This window comes from Brienomyrus brachyistius, unplaced genomic scaffold, assembly GCF_023856365.1.
Source record: "Brienomyrus brachyistius isolate T26 unplaced genomic scaffold, BBRACH_0.4 scaffold33, whole genome shotgun sequence".
In the NCBI taxonomy this organism is placed as follows: domain Eukaryota; kingdom Metazoa; phylum Chordata; class Actinopteri; order Osteoglossiformes; family Mormyridae; genus Brienomyrus; species Brienomyrus brachyistius.
In genome coordinates this window covers 518,268-541,714 of record NW_026042308.1, presented here as the reverse complement: position 1 = coordinate 541,714, position 23,447 = coordinate 518,268, and the positions used below count along the sequence as shown (strand labels likewise).

Genomic DNA, 23,447 nt, shown 5'->3' with positions numbered 1-23,447 from the left:
GCATGTTTGCATTGTTATATTTGCCTCACTTGTTCACCACTTTCAGCAACAGTATCTGCTATGTACTAGAACTGTAATCATATGTGAGTGAGTATGTCTGCTTTGAAGGAGCAGAGATCCCAGCTCCTTACTGTAGGTACAGGGCACAGAAACGGGTAAATCCTGTAAGGTAACATTCTTACAGTCAGCATAGATTCCAACACAGTTCTGGAATATGAAGTTCATAGTCAGTCATCATTTTGTAGCATTAAAATGTAACTTTTAAACAAATCCTAACAGTATGTGTGATTGTGGGGGGGTGTGGGGTCTCGGGGTGTAACCTCTGTCTCTTGGCTTGTTTCCTGTCCCTCCTGCTGTATGTGTGAAGTCTGCATGTTCTTCCAATGTGGGCTTTCTCCTCCTACTTTGGAGAACATGAAACTGCGATCAGCCGATTGGAATCTCTAAGCTGCCCTTAGTGTGAGTCTGTATGTTTGTGTTTGTGCTCTGCTATAAACTAGTATCCTGTCCATTGTGTCCCCTGCCCTGTGCCACCTGGGACAGGCTCCAGGCTCCCCACCCCCCCATACAGGATAAGCAGTAATGCAGGACGGCTCCACACTGTTCCAAAGAAATGGCGCTCCAGCTCCCTTCAGGACTTCAGACCAGCTGCTCTCACTTCACACCTCCAGGCTTGTGGGTGTGGTTCCCACTCCTGGTTCTGCATGTACAGCTTTCATATTCTCCCCGTGTTCCTGTGGGTTTCCTCAGGTTTCCTCATGCTGTCCAAGATCATGCAGTTTGGTGAATTAGTGTCTCTTGATTGTCCTCAGCATGTGAGTGAGTGTTTGCCCTGTGATGGACTGGCATCCCATCCAGGGTGTCTCTGCCTTGTGCCCTGTGCTTCCTGTGATGTGTGTGTCCCATAACCCTGTACTGCAATTATTGGAATTTGTTGGATACTTTTTTGATATATGATCTTTCTGTTCCTGGGGATGGCTGAAGCTGGTCCATTAACTTTTGGCTTAAATATAAGAGTAGTGTTCAATTTTCATTATTAGAGTATGGAATTATTTTGGATGATTAAAATGATCACTCTGAACTTGACTGTCCTTCCTAACATAAATACACTCCCTGCACAAACACACAGAAAGAAAAGGAAGAGATTACATATATTTTCATGAATATTGTATATAGAATAATGTAAAAAAACAAATCTGTGCATTGACAGCACTTGTCAAAGCTTGTTCTGTCTAATCCTGACACAGTCTGTCTATAACTGCACATCCCTGCATGTTTCACCTGAAACCACATGATCCCAAACGTGATTCTAAACCGACACAGAAATTCATTCTCAGTAGATCTGCTCTCTTATACCTTTATACCTAATTTCTATCTATTGCACAAAATCAAAGAGTAGGATTATAGTTTGTTTACAGAAAAACAATGTCAGTAGCTGTTATTCTCATAAAAGATAAATAAATGTTCGCTTTGGGTACAGTTTGTATAATGTACTATTTTGTTCATAAACTGCAGCTCCACTGTTTGCCCAGTCTGCTCTTCTCAGTCTGGTCTCAGTCCAAAACCACACCTGCTGCAGTCTGAGAAGCAGGAAGTTCCTCCCACTGTCACACAGACGACTGTGAGAGAAAACGAGACTGAATCCTATCAGTGTTCGTGGTAAAATGGCAGAAGCCAGAGTTGCAGTGGATGTAAATGAGTTAAGTTGTGCAATCTGTCTAGATCTACTAAAGGATCCAGTAACTATTCCCTGTGGACATAGTTACTGTATGAGCTGCATTAAGAGCTGCTGGGATCAGGAAGATCATGCTGGAGTTTACAGCTGCCCCCAGTGCAGACAGACCTTCATACCCAGACCTGTTTTGGGCAGAAACACCATGCTGGCTGAAGTGGTGGAGAAACTGAAGAAGACTGGACTACAAGCAGCTGCTCCTGCTGACCAGTATGCTGGACCTGGAGATGTGGAGTGTGACGTCTGTACTGGGAGAAAACACAAAGCTGTCAAGTCCTGCCTGGTGTGTCTGGCCTCCTACTGTGAAACTGACCTGCAGCTTCACAACAAACTCCACCATGCAAAACAGCACAAGCTCATTGATGCCATCGGCCATCTGAAAGACAAGGTCTGTTCCCACCATGACAAACCGCTGGAGGTCTACTGCCGTACCGACCAGCAGTGTATCTGTTATCTCTCTACGATGGATGAACACAGAGGCCATGATACAGTCTCAGCTGCTACAGGAAGGGCGGAGATACAGGTCAGGCTAATTTAAAAGAATTTCCCCTTTCTATCTAAAACAATTTCCCCAAAGGGATCAGTGAAAGTATCAATTATTGTTATTATCTAAAAGTTAATTTTAAATAAATGGATTTTGTCTTAACACTTGTTAGTGTAATTGCTACGAAACACTCAGATCAAGTCCGGTTCGGTAAAGTTGTCATGACCTACTTGTCCGGTCTTACTAGCGGGGTTACTAGCTTGTCGGATTTAAGGTAGTCTGGGCAAAATGTAAGTAAACGAATATGAAGTCCATTTAAACTGTGGTACCTTACATCCGACAAGCCAGTAACCTTTCATAGTACAGAAGAACTCACTAGAGCCACAGTACAGTAAGGCCGTGCCCGCCGAAGATGTTTGTACGGGACGCCATGACACTCAAAATAAAATAAGTATATCAAAAAATATAAATAAAATGATAAATATTTCAATAATGTATCCTTTTATTTTTAAATAATTTCATAAAATTTCATGAATTTCATAAAATTATATTTCATAATAACACTTGTCTTCTATGTATAATTTTTAAATTTTACAATTTATTGTTTCGTAATAATGTTGCGATATTCATTAGACAATTATTATTATAAAATAATATTTTCACAATAAAGTTTAACTTTTCACATTATCCACATGCATATTTATACTGCATCAGGAGGAGTTTTGCAGGATTGGCACTGCAGCCACCGGATAAAACTCACACTGTTCCATTGGGACTGGTGTGGTGCTGAGGTGTCACCCACTGCACGGCTGCACTCAGGTTCTCATCCCTGAGGTGGTTCGTCGTGTGGTGGGTGCGGTAAGGCACTGTACTCAGTGTGTGCTCCTTACCTCCGTACCTTACCTTACCTTACCTTACCTTACCTTACCTACATCAACACAGTACAAATGTACATGTTAAAAAAGGTCTTTCGGTACTAAGATGTACGTAGATTAATACTTTTCTATTCAAGGTTAAAGGGTTCAGCCTTTAAAGCATTGTGTTGGTTGCCATAGGATAATATTTTGGCTTTCAATGATAACCAGTGAAGCTCAAAATTTATGAAAATATTAACAAAGAGGTTCATTATTTTGTCTGATATGCTGAATTATGTCTGACTTGGAACAAATACAGTAAAAGTAGTCAGGGCTGGAGTGGGACTGAATATCTAACCAGGAATTCAAGCCCCCGGACAGCCCAATATAAAACTATATAAACAATTACACTGTTATTATATGTTTCTATTCACACATCCATTTGCTAGGCTATTGAACACACATTCTTACCTACACGCTTTAATTTTACCTTCATGTCATTTTTACCGGCACATTTCACTAATATTAATAACGCGTGGAGCAGCTTTGACATAAATAATGAAGCTTCGCCTCAGTGCCTATCCTTCTGTCTCTTCCCCGTGTGGCCAGCAGCCATCGCTGTCCATCCCCTTTGTCCTCTCATCGTCTTTGGCCCTAGTGTGTTCTTCCTTTTCCCCACATGGCTGCATTTGACTCAATGGGATGAGTGTGTGACACAGAGGCTGGGACCAGCTGGTTAAGGGTTTGAGGCAGGTCAGGAACCAACCTCACCTCTTTCATTTAATTATTGCTTTTCTATTCTTCCCAGTGTTTGTTAGTTCTCTGTTCTGCTTGTGAAGCTTGTGCCTTGTTTTATTATGTTCCACATGTTTCTGTACTTTCTAAGTATTGAATTCCTTGTGTGTGTTTCTTACTTTCAGTGTTTGTGGGAGTTTTCCTAGTCTTGTGTTCATTAATATAAGTTACTGCACTTGTTGCCTGTTTTCCCTGCACTGTTGTTATTGGTTAATTGTCTTATATGTCACATCTGCTTCTTTGTTAGTTCGGTACAGCAGCCTGAGCATTAGAACAGAAACCTGCAGTTTTATATCTTGGACCCAGCAGTGTGGCCAGTGTCATTATGCTATGTGAGCTCTGTCTTCAGAGTGACCAATGCAGCTACAACTGGCTCTCCTTGATCATGTGATCATCGCAGCATTGAATAGGTGATATTCCAGCTGGTTTCCACTTCTGTAATCATTCTCAGAGTGGGTCTGCCCATCTGCTGCTGGATTTGACAAAGCCTTTCTCTAGCAGTTGTACTGGTTCTGAAGTAGGTCACACAGAATCTGTCTTACCTTGGATCTGATATCCTCAGGTCCTTGTGTCTGTTCTATGTTCTTCTTCACAGCCAAATTCAGTGCATGTACAATGCAGGTTGTGTGTCTGACACAGGCAATCACATTTTGTGCAGCGTCAGTGTGAGCCATCGGACTTTATTCTGTATTCCCCACTCCTCCATCAGGCTGCCTCGACTGCAGCCATGTTTTCTGCAGAATGAGACTCTGGGAATTTTCCTGCTCCCAATAATACGGTCGACAGCTCAGTCTTATCATTTATAAAATGGCATTTGACTGCTAAATAAGCTTCCATATGTATGAATGTCCACATGTCAGATGTTAGTCTTACTGCTTTGGCCTTTCTCACCTCTTCCTTTGCTTTCTCTTTTTCTATCTTAAATGTTTCTGTCACCAAACCCTTTCATGTTTGCCTGGATGGGAGAATGTAGGTTGGATCCAGGATCCCCACAACCTCCCTAAATCCTGCGTTATCCACTATGGTGAAGGGTTGTGCATATTGACCAAAGCCTCATCAATCATTTGTTTCTTGGTCTCTATACTGGGAAAATTATACAGATTATTGGGTAATACCCTCACCCAAATCTGATATTATGTACTCATACAATTATTATTATTATTCATACTATTATTATTATTAAATTAATTATTGAAAATGGATTATTATTAAATTATTATGATGATTAAAACTTACGCTGCAGTGTGTGTGTACGCCGAAATATGTGCTGTACAACAGGTTTAAAACCGGTAATGAGGATTGTTTGTTTCCAAAGCAGTCACATGGTTGAGTGCAGAATGAAGCTTCAGATGACCATGGTCACGTGTTCAGGGTGGAACGAAGGAAACTGAAGCTGTGCTTCAGAATGTAGTGAATCGCTTTTTTATTGTCAAGCTTAACATCACTAGCTGCCCCATTCCCTCTGTTAGTCTACGTGTCATTTTCTTAGCTACTTTTTCCCTGGTGAGTTTTGACCCCTTATTGTTCCTTTATTGTGTGTCTTTCCAGTTTGGTTCAGTCTCCTTAATTCCCTTTGTCTTGGAGCTTTTAAGTGGATCCTCACCTTGTTTCCCTGCCTGCACCAGGCTGCGCCCCAACATGCACATTAAATATATGATATGTTCAAATTCTGAAGAATCTTTAATGAATCCCATTTTACACATTTTCCTTTCTGAATTTGCGTGGAACATCAGTGATGCAGACTTTGACACAGTTTCCATATGAATGGGTCACAACAGTCCAATATTAAACCAACTTCCCAGCAGATTCAGAGGTTTCAGTGTCGCAGGAGAAAAGATGCATTATTGTTGTTCACAGTGCAGTTTATACACAGTGGCCCATTATCAACTGACATGTGATCTGACATCAATCTAATAGGACGTCAGTTGAGTAGCCGGTCCTGCAGTGCAGCCCAGGACACATTCGCCTTCACATTGCTATAAGAATGTGGCCATATGCAGCCCAGACCAACTCCCAATGTGGGTTGAGTGATCGGATCTCAATGTATCTTCAATGCGTCCTGGGTAATTAGCGCTGTCCACTTGTGATTGGATCACCCAGGACGCATGTTAATACCAGGTGGAAACAGGACCAAAGGGTCTATGTCCATTGAATCCTACCTACAGTCAATAAATCATTAATGAATATCCATCCATCCATCCATCTCCTATCCGGTAATCCAGGTCAGGGTCAGGGGGAGTGCCTGGAGCTTTTCCCAGGCAGCATAGGGCCCAAGGCTGGGGTCCACCCTGGACAGGATGATAAATGAATGTAATCTCAGCTAATGAAACAAACTTGTTTTGTCATCTTGTTTCCTATCTGTAGAAACAAATGGGTGAAACACAGAGGGAATTTCAGCAGAGAATTCAGATGAGAGAGAAGGAGCTACAGGAGCTGAGAGAGGCTGTGGCCTCAATCACTGTGAGTATGAACCTGAGGAGAAGATAACAGCTGGCTTGTGATCATAATGAATCTTCTTTCAGATTCAACAGATTGTAGATTTACAGACTTGCGCGGATTAATCAAATTAATGCTGCTGTGGTTTATTCTGGGTCAGTGGGATAAAGTTGCTGGATTACAGAGTTTAACCAAGTGTTGCAGCAGTAGTAGTTTATTTATTTAAAAAAATACCATAAAAGGCCTATTTGAGAAAAATGAAACTTTTCATAACCCAGCATAATGCAAATAAACACTAAAAAAGTCACCTATTAAACTGAGACCTAATGGTGACAACCAACCTGCCCCATACAGCCACCAGTCTCTGCCAAATCCCTGCAGCTGACAGTGAATGAGCTTAATCAGTGATCATTTCCAATCAGTGCTGGCTGGGTTTCAGTACCTGAGGAATCCAGCATGGTGACGCTCCAAACCCCAGCCCTGTGCTGTTTTTATACCTCCTGTCAGCTCACATCTCTATTGTACAATGAGGCTCTCTGGAGTCTCAAAAGGGGCCAATTGTAATTTACTGTCCTCTGCTCCCTGTGTCACCAACAGAGCTCAGCACAGTCAGCAGTGGAGGACAGCGAGAGGATCTTCACTGAGATGATCCGCTCCATTGAGAGAAGACGCTCTGAGGTGACAAAGCTGATCAGAGATCAGGAGAAGGCTGCAGTGAGTCAGGCTAAAGGAGACATGGACAGACTGAAGCAGGAGATTGATGAACTGAAGAGGAGACACTCTGAGCTGGAGCAGCTTTCACACACAGAGGATCACATCCATTTCCTCCAGGTAACAGAACAGCTACTTTGGCAATAAAAAAACCAGAGTATTCAAATGAATGCATGTTCTCATTTGTATTTCAACTAGTCTGTCATTTGTCAGATGTTAAAGGTTCTGTTAATTAGATTGCAATATACATTTGTATTGATGAAGCTGTTTAATCAGACTGTGTGTCTGTAGAGGCGCCAGGCTCTTCCTGTCACTCCTGAAGCTGGATTTGGACCCAGAATCTCTGTCAGTCCCAGATCTGATTTTGGGAATTTGAGGAAGGCGGTTTCTGAACTGAAAGATCAACTGGAGAATGTTTGCAGAATGAAAATGGCAGAGATCCATCACCAGGTTAATACATTTTCTAGTCTGTTCATGTTAATATAGACCAGGGCTGGCCAATCTTACCCAGAAAGGGCTGCTTTTGCTGAAGGGTCTCACACCTGGGGTTGAACAGCTGACCTAAAGGTTACCCCAAAGACCTGCGTACACACTGGACTTTGCGGGTAGAGTTGCCCCCCCGATGTAGACCGTGCAGAGAGAGTATGCAGTACAGTCAGCCTCACATTTGTGTGACCAAGTCAGTTTGTTTACTATAAGTTTAAATCTTTGTGGTAACTGGTGAAAGAGCTTCACATTCTACTGGCTGCAAAACCCAGATCACACGAAACATGTTTCTTCTACATTATAGAAACCAAAAATCTGTATTATGTGTAACATACCATGATTTGCAGTTTGTTAAAATGCCTGTTATTGTCCCTCATAATGATAATACCCTACTGCTGTTATCTCCACAGTGAGTGAAGTCCATCTCCCACAAGTAAATTCCTTTTACTCACATCCCTGTTTCTCTCTGTCTCCTTCTAGTTACCAAAGACACCGTCCTACCGGTATTAGTGCCCAGGACCAGAGTAGAATTCTTACACTGTGAGTCTGTTCACACATACACTTCTCTCTCCCTGTATGAGCTGGAGTGTGTTTTATTGTGTTTTATTGTGTTTCATTTTCTACTGCAAGTGGAGCTTCTCTTTCTCTCTCCCGCTGCCTCCTGGTCTTTCACATTTACATGAGCTTTTTATCTCAGTGGACTTTAAATCCAATTGCTAAGTAAGGCAAGTTTATTCAGGGTGCTTTTCCACTGCACCAGGTTCGGTACTTTTGGTTCTTTCCCTTTTCCATTAACTTCCAGTCGAGTACCAGTACCAGAAGTTCCAGTACCAAAAGCATCATTGCAGCTGTGGTACTTTTTCGGTATTTCGGAACTTTGGTGTGGGACTTACAAACACGTTCATTGTCAATTTAAAAAACAATTTTAAAAAGTCTAAAAGCCCAAAACACAAATAAACAGTTAACTAAAAAGAAGTGAGATTGTAGAGGCAGCGTACAACTAAACTCCTGCTGATTTAATTTATTGAAACAAAGCAGCAACAGAAACGTTTTAAGCCCTGATTATAATGAACTGACAGTGTTAGCAGACCTCAGGTCTTCAGGAAGCTTGTTCCACAGACAGGGAGCATAGAGACTAAAAGCTGCTTCAGCCTGTTTGGTCTTCATTCTGGGACACTGAGTAAAGTTTCAGGGGTCTGGATGCTTCACAAGGTTCAAGGAAGTTAGTGCCATTTAGTGCCTTGTACACAAGTAATATTTAATTATTAATCCTGTGATGCTCAGGAAGCCAGTGCAGTGATTAAAGAGCTGTGTGATATGCTCCACTTCCTTGGTGTTAGTGAGGACTCTGGTGGCAGCATTCTGGATGAGCTGCAGCTGTCTGACTGATTTATTACCAAGACCTGCAAAGACACCATTTCAATAGTCTAGCCTGCTGGAAATAAACACATGAACAAGCTTTTCCGTATCTGGTTTAGAGAGAAATCCTTCTCTCTCTCTCTTATTGGGCTGGTTTCAGCTTCCGTTGGGTGGATCTTAAGCAGACCTTGGGCTGGACCTGGGAACACTGTACTGATGCCTCATTTCCACCAACATGGAGCCGGTGCTGGGCTGGTTGTCACTTGATGCCTTTTCAGAACCTGCCTGTGTTTCCACCAGTTTAGAAAATGAACATAGGTGACAGTGAGAGTAAAGGTTCATATGTATTCCGTTTTGTGGGATTTGTTCTTTTCTGTTCCAGAATAAGTTTTATAAGCTGCCAACTGTCCTTTTAACAGTCGCACTATTAAAGATGCCAATAACTGAACTTTGCAATCTGCCTCATGATCTCTTCGCCACTCAAGTGCCATAATATTTTATTTATCAGACCTGTGGCATGGTTTTCATTTACAATGCAAAGTTACTCCGATAATAAGCTGGCTACTTGTTTTACTGCTGGCACCGGAAATATTAGACAAAACTATATTGGTGATTGACTGAATTATCCAGGTATGCGGATGGTTTGGACACGATGGCCCCTCCCACTTGCACTGATGTTATGAGAACTTTTTTTTTTTTTGTGGTGGCCTATAGCCTTCTACCTTTGACCGAATCACAGCCATGATATACCGGAGTATCTTCTTATATGTTATTGCTTAATTATACTGCCCTCATAAAGCATTATAAACACAGCTATAAATATTTATAAAAAAGCATAACACATTATATCCACCATTATAACGCTTTATGAATGCTTTATGACACACTCAGCTATAAGGCACTATAGATACCTTCATAATGCAATACAAAGCATCCTTAATGCTTATACCGATCATTATAATGCATTATGAAGGTATTTATAGGGCACTAAAGATGAAAGCTTCATACATCATTCATTATGCATAATAAGCATGCCTATAATGTGTTATGCCTTTTGATAAATATTTAAAGCCATGATTATAATGCATAACAATGGATTATTATTTGTTGTGAATTTTTATTTAATTACTAACAACATGGCCTTAAGTGTTCCAGAGATTTTATAATGTTCCGTAATCTGAGCAAATGGAAGCATGTAGATGTTGAACAAAGAGGCTCAGTGAGGATTATAATTCTAATTGATGGTCAGTGTTGACACACCACAGCACACAGTGCACAACACCGAAATGTGTCCTCTGCATTTAACCCATATGTGACATCGTGACATAGCAAGGGGCAGCTAATTCAGCGCCCAGAGAGCAGTGTTTTGCTTAGGGTCCCTCAGCGGTGCCTTGCTGGTCGGGGATTCAATCCAACAACCATTAAGCCACCACTGCCCACTGCCAATAACGGACCCTTGAGGAACTCCACATGTAATTTCTGTTCATTCAGATTCATAATTACCCTTCTGACAGAAAGTAGTGCCTGACTTGTAAAAATAATTCAAACCCATTAAATAAAGTGGCTGCTCCACCTCCTTTCCTAAGTGCTCTAGTCTCACTGATAAAGGGCAAGTAGGAGTAGCTGGTTTGATCAGGGCTGCTGCATAGTTTTCATTTGACCCCATTTCAGTTTAACGCATAAAAATCAAGGTTTATCCTGATAATACAATCAGTCATTAATAAAGATTTTCCAACCAAAGGCTTGATATTCAGTAAAGATCAGTTTAATGTATAAAACACATTGTCTGACCCAGTGTGTAGGTGACACACAACTGGAGTCAGATGAGAGAGAGAGTAGCTGTGGGCTTTGATGCACTTTGTTCCCCCTGAAGTCCTTCCTTCACGTTTGCTCTTTTTGTGCATTCGCTGACTGTACTTTTTTCAGATTCTTTAATATTGTCCTAAGACGGCACCTGCAGTCTTACCCAAACTGGCTGTGACACTGAACATCTCCTAAGTCTGTGCTTTAGGGCCATGACTTCACACGACACGACTACACTTTCGTGCGTAGTTTACATCTATCTGGAGGATTGAAGGTCATGTCCACCAGGGGGCAGTGCGAGAAAACCATCTTGGTCGGTTCCTTCGTTTCCAGTCTCACTTGTGAGCATGTGGTTGTGGCATTAAATGTAGAAGGAGGAGGGAGTCAAGATGGCACTCTATCCTACACTGTTTGATTAGAGCTGCAAGCCGACTTGTTTTGTTTACCGTGTACTGTGAACTATATGCAGATTTACTACTGTCTGGATTTATCATCCAGTGACGGCAATAACTATACATAGTCATGATAGGCTCTGAAAAAAGAAAAAATGATGGAAGAGATTAAACAAGAGATTTTCCAACCAAATGTGTTGGACCTTTTCAAATCAGTCACAAACTGATTTTTGGCTTATTTCTAATGAATTAGGAAATATTTAAACAAACATTATAGCTTCACCATTTTCTGACCACCGAGCCATTGACATCCATATATCCATATTGTCATCGTCTATCCATCTATCCATTCATTTTCCAAACCGCTTGGGTCGCGGGGGGTCCGGAGCCTATCCCAGAAGTGATGGGCACGAGGCAGGGAACAACCCAGGATGGGGGGCCAGCCCATCGCAGGGCACACTCACACACCAGTCACTCACACATGCACACCTATGGGCAATTTAGCAACTCTAATTAGCCTCAGCATGTCTTTGGACTGTGGGGGCAAACTGGAGTACCCGGAGGAAACCCCACGACGACATGGGGAGAACATGCAATCTTTGTCATCGTCTACTGCATATAAAATATCTTCAAACTGGATATTAAACAGTTCAATCTTGAGAAAAAAAGTAGCTATTTTAAATATAGAATAATTAACTGACTTACACTGGAACAGACCCAATACAGAAAAAAGTATTGCAATAATAATATGATGTAGCAAAATTTGTCAGAAGGTTTAGTAGTGACTTGGCTCGAATCGGAAGAGATGAAGAAAACAAAATTATAAATGAGATTTACTGCTTTAACCTGCAAACCAGTCAGTCGTCTTACTGATACAGAAAATAATGTAGGAGGTGCCTTACAGAATAAATTGTATGATTATATATAAACATAAGGCAGAAGGAGCCTTTGTTAGATTGTGGCAAAAATGGCTTGAACAAGGTGAGCAGAACTCAGCCTATTTCTTTAGGCTGGAAAGTCAGCAAGTCAGGAACAACAGCATTATGCGGGCGAGGATTTATGGAAATGCTGCAGATGACATCAAGAAAATAGCCAAATTCTGTTAAGTTCTTTAATAATTTGTATGTCAGGAGTCTTGATCCAAAATTTTTGATTTCTTCTCAAACATCACGGGAATAACTGATGTGGATCGTGAACTTTGTGACGTCCCAGTTGGTTTAACTGAGATGTGTGCAGCAATAAATTGCTTAAAAAATAATAAATCGCTGGGAACAGACAGTCTAATCCAGAGTCTTTTTTCATCATTGCTGGAGACTTCAATCAGGCAAATCTGAAGCCAGTTTTCCCCAAATTCTTCCAATATATGAACATCCCAGCTAGAGGGAGAATCTGTCTGGACAATGTTTACACAAACGTTTGTGAGGCCTACAAGGCCCCCCCCCCCCCCACCTCGGCTACTCAGACCATGTCACTGTGATCATGGTTCCTGTGTACACTGTAAAAAGTAATACCTAGATCTAACTTATAAAAAGTGAGGCAAGTGGCTGCATTGGATGTTTTAAGTTGAGTCAACTTGCAGCCTTTTTTAAGTGTAATAAACACTGTAACATTACTTAATACAAACACAACAAAATCAAGTTGAGTTAACTAATAGTACTAGTATTGCTCAGTTAGATAAACCTACTTTTATTGGTACAGGTAACTTATTTATGGGTTGCTACAAGTAACCTGTACTCATTTAATTAGGTTTTATTAACTTTATTTTCTCAGTACAATTAACCTAATCAAATGTGAATAAACATTTTAATTGAGTCCTGTCTATAACCTCAGAAAAAAATCTAAATGGCTATATAGTCTAAGTACTACAGTGATTAACTGTACATAAACAGGCTTTGTCAAAAACAGTTACAAATTAAATTGAAGAAGAAAAAGATGGGAAGATAGATTGAAAACAATAACATTTATTCAATGTCAACCAGTTTCACTTTTAACAGGGACTACAAAACAGCCAATAAATGTCAGATGCCACTGAGAAATAATCTAAGACAACTTGGTAAGGAGATTTGCATACTTGGATGATGGTTTAGGACGCATGGGGTCCAATCCCACAAAGAGATATAATATATATACATACATATATATATATACAAAAGTATACACCATTTTTGAGGGATACTTGAGGTCGAGGGCATAGGTAAGTCCAAACAGGAGGCAGCATGCTTTCGACAGGTTTGGCACACCTCTGACCACAGGCTGTCCTTCTATGATGATCCCAATCATGTCGGGCTGATGGCATATGTAAATTTTCAGTGGGCAACTGCCAAGCTCAGCGTGCACCTCTGTTTCATCATGACTCTATTGGTGGAGACAAAAAAGAATCAAGAGTTTGGTCAGACAAACAAGTAATGAGATAAATATGTATACCTCACAATATGAATACATACAAACAGAAAAATAGACAAGTAGCTCTAAGCACGATACATACGTGGTGGACACTGATGAGGTCTTCCTGTCTCTCCCCCACATACTCAATCAGGCATCTCAGGACCACTTCTCTCCTTTTCTCCACAGAGGCAGATGGGTCCTGTTAAAAAGTAAAATCTGATTAAAATTCACAGCCTGATGTCAGATTGCTGTTAAAGGTCCTACTATACATGTAGCTCTGTACTACAAGATCTCACACTAGCACCGGCATTTCAAAAAAACAAAACAAAAAATCATATTGCATGTGCATGTTGTTTACTCAAAAACGTCAAGGGGACAATTCACAAATTTGAGATTTAACTGTCCAAGTAGGCTGTGTTCATTAATATGAATCAAGCTTCTATTAGTACATTGTCTATTTCTCACCTCAAATGCTTTCTTAAACAAGTTTTAGTGGACCTTTCATGTGTAAAGAGACTGCTTAGAAGCAAGGCACAGTCTTGGAAAATGGTGACAAGGGAATTGCATTACTTATGCAATTACATACATATGCAGCCAACATGTCTATTAACCAATAGAACAGTCGTGGAGTACACAGAGGAAGTGTAACTTCACTGAATGTTTGGGCATACATTTTCACACTAGATCATCATAATAGCAAGGTCATGTTAACTCACTGTGGGGGCTAACTATCCCCTTAAACTATGCTACTCTTAGAACAATGCCTTACATGTAGTTGTCTTTTAAAGAATGAGAGGTGGGGGGGTCTCATGATCAGTCTCTGGGTAGTATGAATGTGCTCATTAAATTTTTTAATCTTTAGTTAACGTTAACTTAAACTAATATTTGACATTAAACTGTAAGGCAAACGTCATAGACAAAACAGGTTAACATTAGTTCTACGCTAGTTTAAAGTAACGCTAACTTACGATTAAAAGTGATATTATTGGTAAAATTAAAACCAACGTAGCCTTGAAACACATAGTATACATGACTACAGCACTTATTTAACTTCATATTAACAACACGGTCTCAACCGCCATCTTGCCTACAAGACCACACTGCTTCTACACTGTGCAGCCAACTTAGCGTGCGATGTGTGCAGGATAGCTAGCTATACAGTACAACTTGCAAACTTAACCTCAGCTCCTTAGTGGAGTAGCGATTTTGCGTGACTTTACATCACCAATCATTTGGTTAAATTGCTCAACTTACCGTGTTAACCAGTCCCTGAAATCCAGATCCGCTGCAGCGAACAAACAGCCGAGAAAAATGCTGCACCTGCGTGGGAAAGTCCCCGCCAGTGAAAAAAGGATAATGCCAACTTACAATAATTTTTAAATATTTAAGTTTGATGAACACAAATGCCACATCGGCAGCTGCTCTAATAAAATGTGTATGTCAACTCACTTTTATAACATTTCTTGTACACAACAACCACATACAAATAACTAACCTGAATAAATTGCAATTGTTTTATTTACAATATATAGTTATGTAAAAAAACTGATATATTTTAAGTAAAGAGGAAGTATATTGAGACCTTTTAGTAAAAAACAAATAAAATAAACTAGATTACAAATATTTAAAATATATAAAACCTACTTTGTGGGTGTAGCACTTTTTACAGTGTATAAATCCCTGCTGAAGCACAACAAACCAGTCAGTAAGAGTGTGGCCAGCTGGTGCCGTCTCAGCTCTCCAAGGCTGCTTTGGATCTACTGACTGGGACATTTTTAAGGAGGCTGCTATAAATGGTGACGCCATCAACCTGGAGGAGTATATAAACTCTGTGATCGATGACCACGAGAGCCGACCAAAGGCCCTGGATGATGAGGGAAGTGCTCACATAGCTAAGAATCAGAAATGCAGCTTTCAGATCTAAAGACAAGGCTGCCCTCAGGACGCCCACAGACAACCTGTCCCGAGCTATGAGGATAGCCAATCAGGCACATGCACAGAGGATCAATGTACACTTTAAATGCACCAAAGACACACGCCGTATATGGCAGGGAATTCAGCCAATCACGATCTACGAGCCCATCCTACACATCAATGGCGGTGATGTCTCCCTTCCAGATGAGCTAAACAACTGTTTTGTACAGAATAAGCCGACACCGCCCCCCACCCCCCAAGTGAGAAGCTACTTTGTCTGACCACAGCTGATGTGAGAAGTACTCTATCCATAGTTAACCCACGCAAGGCAGCAGGAGCTGACAACATACTTGGCTGAGTGCTGAGAGAATGCACTGACCACATGGCTGGGGTCCTCACAGAATGCACCTCTTTAAGCCAGTGGTCTGTCCCAGCATGCTTCAAATTAACCGCCATCATCCCAGTGCTGTAGAAGCCATCAGTGACAGGCCTGAATGACTACTGCCCAGTAGCACTCATGTCAATCATCATGAAGTGCTTGGAAAGGCTGGTCATGGCAGTAATACATAAAGACCAATCTTCCCACCTCTCTAGACCCTCTCTGATCTGCATACCGGTCCAACAGGTCTACTGAGGACACCGTAGCCTCTGCCCGTCACCTTTCCCTGACACATCTGGGTAAGAGAGTCACAGATGTCAGGATGTTATTCATAGACTTCAGCTCTACCTTCAACATGTCCCTCAAAAACTGAGGGGGTTAAGCTTGAACACCACTCTCTGCAGCTGGATCTTGGATTTCCTGACAGAGACGCCCCAGTCAGTATGTATGGGCTGCAACACGTCCAACACCATCATCATCAAGTTTGTGGATGATACAACTGTGGTGGGACTGATAAATAGAGAAGATGAATCAGCATACAGAGAAGAGGTGGAAAGTCTGTCCACAAGGTGCAGAGACTACAATCTATCTGTCAACGCTGACAAGGCAAAAGAGATGATTGTGGACTTCAGAAGGACACGTCCTGCCCACACCCCACTCAGCATCAACGGTACTGCTGTGGAGATTGTAAGGAGAACCAAGTTCCTCGGTGTGGACATAACTGAGGAATTTACATGGACAAATAACACCAGCTCCTTATTCAAGAAAGCCCAGCAAAGACTAAACTTCCTGAGGTGGCTGAAATAAGCAAACCTTCCCCTCCCATCCTCACCATGTTCTATAGAGGCACCATCGGCAGTGTTCTGACTAACTGCAGTACCATCTGGTGTGGCAGCTGCAACAAATCTGACCACAAGTGCCTGCAGAGAGCAGTGAAAACAGCAGAGAACATTATGGGATGCCTCTCCCTTCCCTACAAGCCGCTTTTTGCAAACGCAGTGTCCGCAAGGCCTGCAGCATTGTGCAGGACCCATCACATCCCTCACATGGTCATTTCACACTCCAGCCACCTGAGAGAAGATACTGCAGCATCAGAGCCGGGTCTGCCAGGCTGCGTGGCAGTTTTTACCCCCAGGCTGTCAGGCTCCTCAACACCATGCTGCCTCCCAGGATCCCTCACTCTGCCTCCTCACTGCCTCAACCCCCCCGTAACCCACAACTAAAGGCCACAGACTGACCCTTAAGCACTGCACTGCACTTAACACTTTGTCACTCTGACATGGGGGCAATAATAAGAATCCCCATTATTCTCTGTCTGCCCCATTATTCTGCTTCTATTCCTATTTCCAGCTGTTATAAATGTTAGACGTGTTACTGCTGTTATTACTATTATCATACACTGTTTACACTGTGAACTCAGGCTGTTACAGCGTACATGATGGTGAATTCAGGTCTAACTGACTGCAGAAATACATCATATATTTAATATAGTTCTAACAATATGGCACATTGTCCAGTATTGCACATTACTGTATATTGCATAATCTACTCCTCTTCCTCAGTTGCACTGTCCTGTAAGTCCTTTGCACATTGTCTTGTCTTGTTCTCTATATTGGACTAAGTTTATGCTTACACTGTGGGCCCTGAGCTTCGCCATTTCATCTCTCTGTATACTTATATATGGTGGAGATGACAATAAAGTTCAATTTGGCTTTGATCTTGGGGGTTTGTTCACGGTGCAGCAATTTGGAAAAAGAGGGAACTGAGCTGGAAGGTGAAGCTTTTAATTTACCAGTTGATCTACGTTCCTACCCTCACTTATGGTTATGAGCTCTGGGTGATGACCGAATAAATGAGATTGTGAATACTGTACAAGCAGCAGAAATGAGTTTCCTCAGCAGGGTGTCTGGGCTCAGCCTTAGAGAGGGTGAGGAGCTCAGACATCCGGGATCAAAGTAGAGTCGCTGCTTCTCCGCATTGAAAGGAGTCAGTTGATGGTTCTAGGATACCTCTTGGACGGCGCCCTGGGGAGGTGTTTCAAGGCATGTCCAACCAGGAGGAGGCCTGGGGGCAGACCCAGAGATTATATATTATATATAACCTGAGAGATTATATATAATATATACTACATTATATACCAGCCTAGATGCATCTACGTTGGGAGCGTCGCATTGGCGCGCTGCTGGAGAGAGGTGTGTGTCCAAAGTGGATTAAAAGACGTTCATATAGTGATCTAAAGACAAACTCACTTTTAATAACTGTTGTAGAATCAATATTAAACTCACTATTTTATTTGTGTCCATTGCTTGGTCAAAATATCAGGCAGATCATTGTGAGCAGCAATAAGTAATAAACATAACAATCTCAAATAATGATAGACATTAATTAGCTTTGCACATTAGTTAATTTTGCACATTGCTTACTGAGCAAAATTAGCACAATACGATCATTAATAGCATAATCAGTTTACTGAATGTGTCTGGCAGGCTGTGGGGTGGATTCTCTATAAAACAAAACAGGTGTTTAGTACCAAATTAGGACCCAATATACTCATTTTTAATTCTTAATTAAAAATTAAGGATGGCATGGTGGTGCAGTGGTTAGCACTGTTGCCTCACACCTCTGGGACCCAGGTTCGAGTCTCCGCCTGGGTTACATGTGTGTGGAGTTTGCATGTTCTCCCCATGTCGTCGTGGGGTTTCCTCTGGGTACTCCGGTTTCCCCCCCAGTCCAAAGACATGCTGAGGCTAATTGGAGTTACTAAATTGCCCATTCAGTAGGTGTGCATGAGTGAGTGACTGGTGTGTGAGTGACTGGTGTGTGAGTGTGCCCTGCGATGGGCTGGCCCCCCATCCTGGGTTGTTCCCTGCCTCGTGCCCATTGCTTCTGGGATAGGCTCCGGACCCACCGTGACCCAGTAGGATAAGTGGTTTGGAAAGTGGATGGATGGATATTAGATAAGTGGTAGAAAAATCGATGGATGGATGGAACTGTATGAAAAATAATGCTGCTTATGAAAGTAGGTAAGTAAGAATTTCAGGTTAGAATTTCATTGTACCTTATACGCATGACACTGCTTTCTTAGAAACTTATACTGCCATTAAATTTTGAAGACGCTGTACAAAGAAGGACACAATAGTGTTCGGAATATTTTTTTCTTGTCTGTGAAAATATACAGCTCTTCTGGACACTCATTCTTAAAAAAATCAGATGCTACTTTAATACGATCTGTACCGTTAGTAAAGACAATGTTCCGTAACAAAACGTGACCATACTGCCACGCCAATTTCTGGTGGCACTGCACGTCGCGCATGCGTCTTGTTATCCTCATGTAAGTGCGCAGACGAAGCCGGAATCAACACAGAAAACGTGGCGGCCAGACTGGTACCTCTCCGCGCACGTATAAGCGGACGTGTTTGTATAGACTTTTATGATGCATTTTACTCCTCCGCGGACGACCGCCTGCCGCACTCCAAATTTGTCTTTAAACGCCAACATAGATGATTTTGATGAGGATTGGGGTAGTTTGCAAACCCTACAGCCAATTTGCACGGTAATAGAACTGTTGCATACATATAAATGCGTATGCATATGTGTGCAGACTTGTTGACCAAATTGAAAATCTCACACCAGCCAGTTGATCAAAGCTGGCAGCCCCGTGAACTGCCGCTCTGAATTTGTAAAACGTAGGGAAACATACACAGACCTCGCGGCTGTGGTACGTGTGCAGGGAATATCAGAATTACTACTAATACTTAAATAGGACACGTGCGCATGTGCAAAGTACACAGCTTGACCAGAGAAATATGAACGTTTCCATGTACGCATACGCGGTGTAATACGCGAGTGCTGCGCTTTGCGGAGAACCAGCCTAGATGCGTCCGCGTTGGGAGCGTCGAGTCGGCGCGCTGCTGGAGAGAGGTGTGTGTCCAAAGTGGATTAAAAGTTCATATTGTGACCTAAAGACAAACTCACTTTTAGTGGTAATCTTTGTTGTGTAATTTTATGGTTAATATGTTTGATGAATGCTGTTTGTAATTTTATTTACCTGTAATTAAGCCTATTAGTTTAACACCCGCGTCATTTCGGCGCGTCTTCCCACCGGCGTCGCGCGGGCGACCAACATTTCCTGAGGTATTTCACATATTTGACTTATTATATTTTATGTATCGTACAGAATAATAGAGCGCAGGCTAAAGTGCAGTTCGGCCCCAGCGAGTCTCTCAGCGCGGCGTGTCTCACAGCGCAGGGGGCAGCCGGAGCGCCGCAGACTCGGGCGGCTACATGAGTATATTGGGAATAAAATGTGTGTATTGGAGCGAGTTCTGTGTGAGTGAGTGTGTGAGGTGTGACAGTGATAATGATGGAGATGCTGGGCTTCGTCATGGGATCAATCGCTCTTCCTCCTGCCTACAGACTCCTGCCAGCTGACGCTGGACCCCAACACTGCAAACAGAGAAGTGTCTCTGTCAGGGGGGGACAGGAAGGTGACATGGGGGGGCAGAGCAGCCATATCCTGATCATCCAGAGAGATTTGACAGCTGGAGCCAAGTTCTGTGCAGAGAGAGTCTGACTGGCCGCTGTTACTGGGAGGCTGAGTGGGATGGAGTTGCAGCCCTGATAGGAGTGACTTATAAAGGGATCAGGAGGGAAGGAGAGAGGGATGACTGTGTGTTTGGATTCAATGACAAGTCATGGAGTCTGTGCTGTAATACTGACAGTTACTCTGTCTGTCACAATAATAAACAAGACTCTCATACCCATAGAGCCCTCAGACTCCCGCAGAGTAGGAGTGTATCTGGACTGGGGGGCTGGTGCTCTGTCCTTCTACAGAGTCTCCTCTGATGGACTGACCCCCCTGCACAGATTCACCTCCTCATTCACTGAGTCCCTCTATCCAGGGTTTGGGGTTTATCCAAACCCCCCCGTGTCGCGGTGCATGCTGGGATAGCTCACTGTGTGCTGGAGGAATCATTTTTACCGTATCAGAGTCTCACATGTCGCTGCTTCTCCACGGCAAAAAGGTAAAATCTCTGCTTTATAACCAGTATAACCCTTTTTACTCTGTCTGAAGTGTGACGTATGTTAATAATTGGGTTCTGTAAGCTGAACAAACATACAAAATGACTGTTTTTCTCTTACGTATGTTCTATGTTGTCTGTAAATGCACCAAAACTGCCTAAACAAATTCATAGTACATGCAGTTGTACCAATGGAGTGAATTCTGATTCTGAATAAAATAAAATGTAATGAAATCTAAGCCTGATAATAATAATAATAATAATAATAATAATAATACATTTTATTTAAAAGCGCCTTTCAAGACACTCAAGGGCACTGTACACAACAAATGATAAAACAAACATAAAAGCAGATAATTAACATAATCCTCAAAAAACAATCCAAAATAAAAAGACAGATTCAAAAAAAAATGGTTATATTGAATAAGCAGTTTTAAACAAGTGAGTTTTGAGTCTAGATTTAAACAGAGGAAGAGAAGTAATGTTTGTAATGTCAGGAGGAAGCGAATTCCAGAGCCGGGGAGCAAGACGGTGGGAAGGGACAGAGAGAAGAAGAGAGGAAGAGGATCTGAGGCAGCGAGATGGAATGGCGACCTGAACCAAATCAGACAAATATGGAGGGGAGAGGTGGTGTATGGCCTTAAATGTATACAGGAGGATTTTGAAATTGATGCGATGTTTAACTGGTAGCCAGTGAAGCTGCTGCAGAACAGGAGTGATGCGGTGGATAGAAGGGGTCCTGGTGATAATGCGAGCAGCAGAGTTCTGGACAAGTTGGAGCTTATTGATGGATTTTTGAGTAAGACCAAATAAGAGTGAATTACAGTAATCGATACGGGAAGTCACAAGGCTATGGACAAGAATGGCGGTGGCGTGTGGGGTGAGAGAAGAACGGAGACGATTAATGTTGCGCAGATGAAAATATGCAGACCGAGTGATATTATTGATATGTGAATTAAAAGATAAAGTGCTATCTAGTATGACACCAAGGCTTTTCACATATGGGGACGGGGAAACCAAAGAGTCATCTATGGCAATGGGAAAACAATTAGTTTTGGATATTGTTGATTTGGAGCCTACTAGAAGAAACTCTGTTTTAGTACTATTAAGTTTAAGAAAGTTTGAAGAAAACCATGATTTAAGTTCAGCTAAACAGAGGCTAAGGGAAGGTGGAAGAAGAGTGGAATCAGGTTTAGTAGACAAATAAAGCTGGGTGTCGTCGGCATAGCAGTGAAAATGAATATTATATTTACGGAAGATATGACCAAGAGGAAGAAGGTAAATAATGAAGAGGAGGGGCCCCAGAACAGATCCCTGGGGGACACCAGTGGCAACAGGGGAAGGCTGAGAAGTGAAAGATTTAAGCTGGATAAACTGAGTGCGGTCAGACAAATATGATTTAAACCAATCTAATGGTGTATGGGAGAGACCAATGGAGATTAACCTACTAAGGAGAACAGAGTGAGAGATAGTGTCAAAGGCTGCACTCAGATCAAGGAGAATAAGTATGGTAAGAAATCCAGAGTCAGCTGCCATAAGAAGGTCATTGGTTATTTTTATGAGTGCTGTTTCAGTGCTATGGAGAGGACGAAAACCGGACTGAAACTGTTCATATAAATTGTTATTAGTTAAGTGAGAATGAATCTGGGTTGCAACTATTTTTTCAAGAATTTTTGAAAGGAATGGTAAATTTGAGATAGGGCGGAAATTATCAAAATGATTAGGATCAAGACCTGTTTTTTTCAATACTGGGGTGATAGCAGAAGTTTTGAAAGAAACAGGAACGGTTCCAGTGGTTAGTGAAGAATGAATGATTGCAAAAATAAGGGGAAGCAGAGAGGGTAGACAGGCTTTGACTAAAGGTGTAGGAATGGGGTCTAACTGACAGGTGGAGGATTTTGACTTACAGATAAGATCTGAAATATCAGAAACAGAGGGAAGCTGAAAAGCAGAAAAACAATGTAATGGCAACATAATTTCAGGAGAGGTACTACAAAAAACATCAGGAACCAAGTCTTGATGGATTTTGTGAATTTTGTTAATGAAAAATAACATTAGAGAGTCACAAAAGGAAGATGAACAGAGGTGAACAGGTAGAGAATCTGGTGGCTTGAAAGTAGAGTTAAGCAGTGAAAACAGTGATTTAGTAGAATCTTCATTTGAACAGACAATGTTAGTAAAATAAGTAGATTTGGTTTGGTTAATGCATTCCTTATAATATGAAATATGATTATTATACATTTCTTTATGGATTGTGAGACCAGTTCTTTTATACAAACGTTCAAGCTGTCGACCCTTTGCTTTCATAAGCCTGAGTTCAGCTGTAAACCAGGGTGCTGACTGAGAAAATAATACAGATTTGATTTTTATAGGAGCAACAGAATTTAAAATACTATTAAGACTACTGTTATAATGAGAAACCAGATCATCTAAAGTGAGCAAGTTATTGAAATGCAAAATACTTGAAAAAGCAACAGAAAGGGTGTCAGAATTAATTTGTTTGATGTTACGGTAAGAAATGGTGCGAGGATTCTTTAATACAGAAAGGGTCATTTTAACAGTGATGAGTGGGGGGAGCTTTTCCCCTCCCCTCTATATGTATATTTTATATTTCGGTCTATATATTGTATTTGCTACCTGTACACTGACAATAAAGGCTTCCTATTCTATCCCATTAATGTCCTGGTTCCGCGCTG

The 23,447-nt window shown here is 41.7% G+C and overlaps 2 protein-coding genes and 1 long non-coding RNA gene across 3 annotated transcripts in view; 2 read left to right on the top strand and 1 right to left on the bottom strand.

Moving 5' to 3' along the window:
- Positions 1 to 20,639, top strand: part of LOC125721467 (NACHT, LRR and PYD domains-containing protein 12-like) — a 247,462-nt gene extending 226,823 nt beyond the window's left edge. Inside the window, exon 13 of the mRNA XM_048997395.1 lies at positions 20,324 to 20,639. Coding sequence (XP_048853352.1) covers positions 20,324 to 20,575 — 252 coding nt within the window. The 3' untranslated portion in view covers positions 20,576 to 20,639. The remainder of the gene's footprint in view (positions 1 to 20,323) is intronic.
- LOC125721480 (E3 ubiquitin-protein ligase TRIM47-like) lies at positions 1,637 to 20,242 on the top strand. The gene is made up of 6 exons (XM_048997422.1): positions 1,637 to 2,255; positions 6,230 to 6,325; positions 6,899 to 7,132; positions 7,304 to 7,462; positions 7,979 to 8,038; positions 20,147 to 20,242. The coding sequence occupies exons 1-5, from the start codon at positions 1,665 to 1,667 to the stop codon at positions 8,006 to 8,008; spliced, it is 1,110 nt and encodes a 369-aa protein (XP_048853379.1). The 5' UTR covers positions 1,637 to 1,664; the 3' UTR covers positions 8,009 to 8,038; positions 20,147 to 20,242.
- On the bottom strand, positions 12,994 to 14,735 carry LOC125721507 (uncharacterized). Its single transcript, XR_007385782.1, has 3 exons — positions 14,692 to 14,735; positions 13,538 to 13,636; positions 12,994 to 13,407 (listed from the first exon to the last, which is right to left on the bottom strand). It is a non-coding gene; the product is annotated as an uncharacterized LOC125721507 (long non-coding RNA).
- Positions 20,640 to 23,447: the final 2,808 nt, after the last annotated feature.

Coding starts and splice junctions, on each gene's coding strand:
- LOC125721480 (XM_048997422.1), top strand. CDS start 1,665: ATGGCAGAAGCCAGAGTTGCAGTGGATGTAAATGAGTTAAGTTGTGCA. Junction 2,256..6,229: donor CAGGAAGGGCGGAGATACAG/GTCAGGCTAATT, acceptor TCCTATCTGTAG/AAACAAATGGGTGAAACACA. Junction 7,463..7,978: donor TGGCAGAGATCCATCACCAG/GTTAATACATTT, acceptor GTCTCCTTCTAG/TTACCAAAGACACCGTCCTA.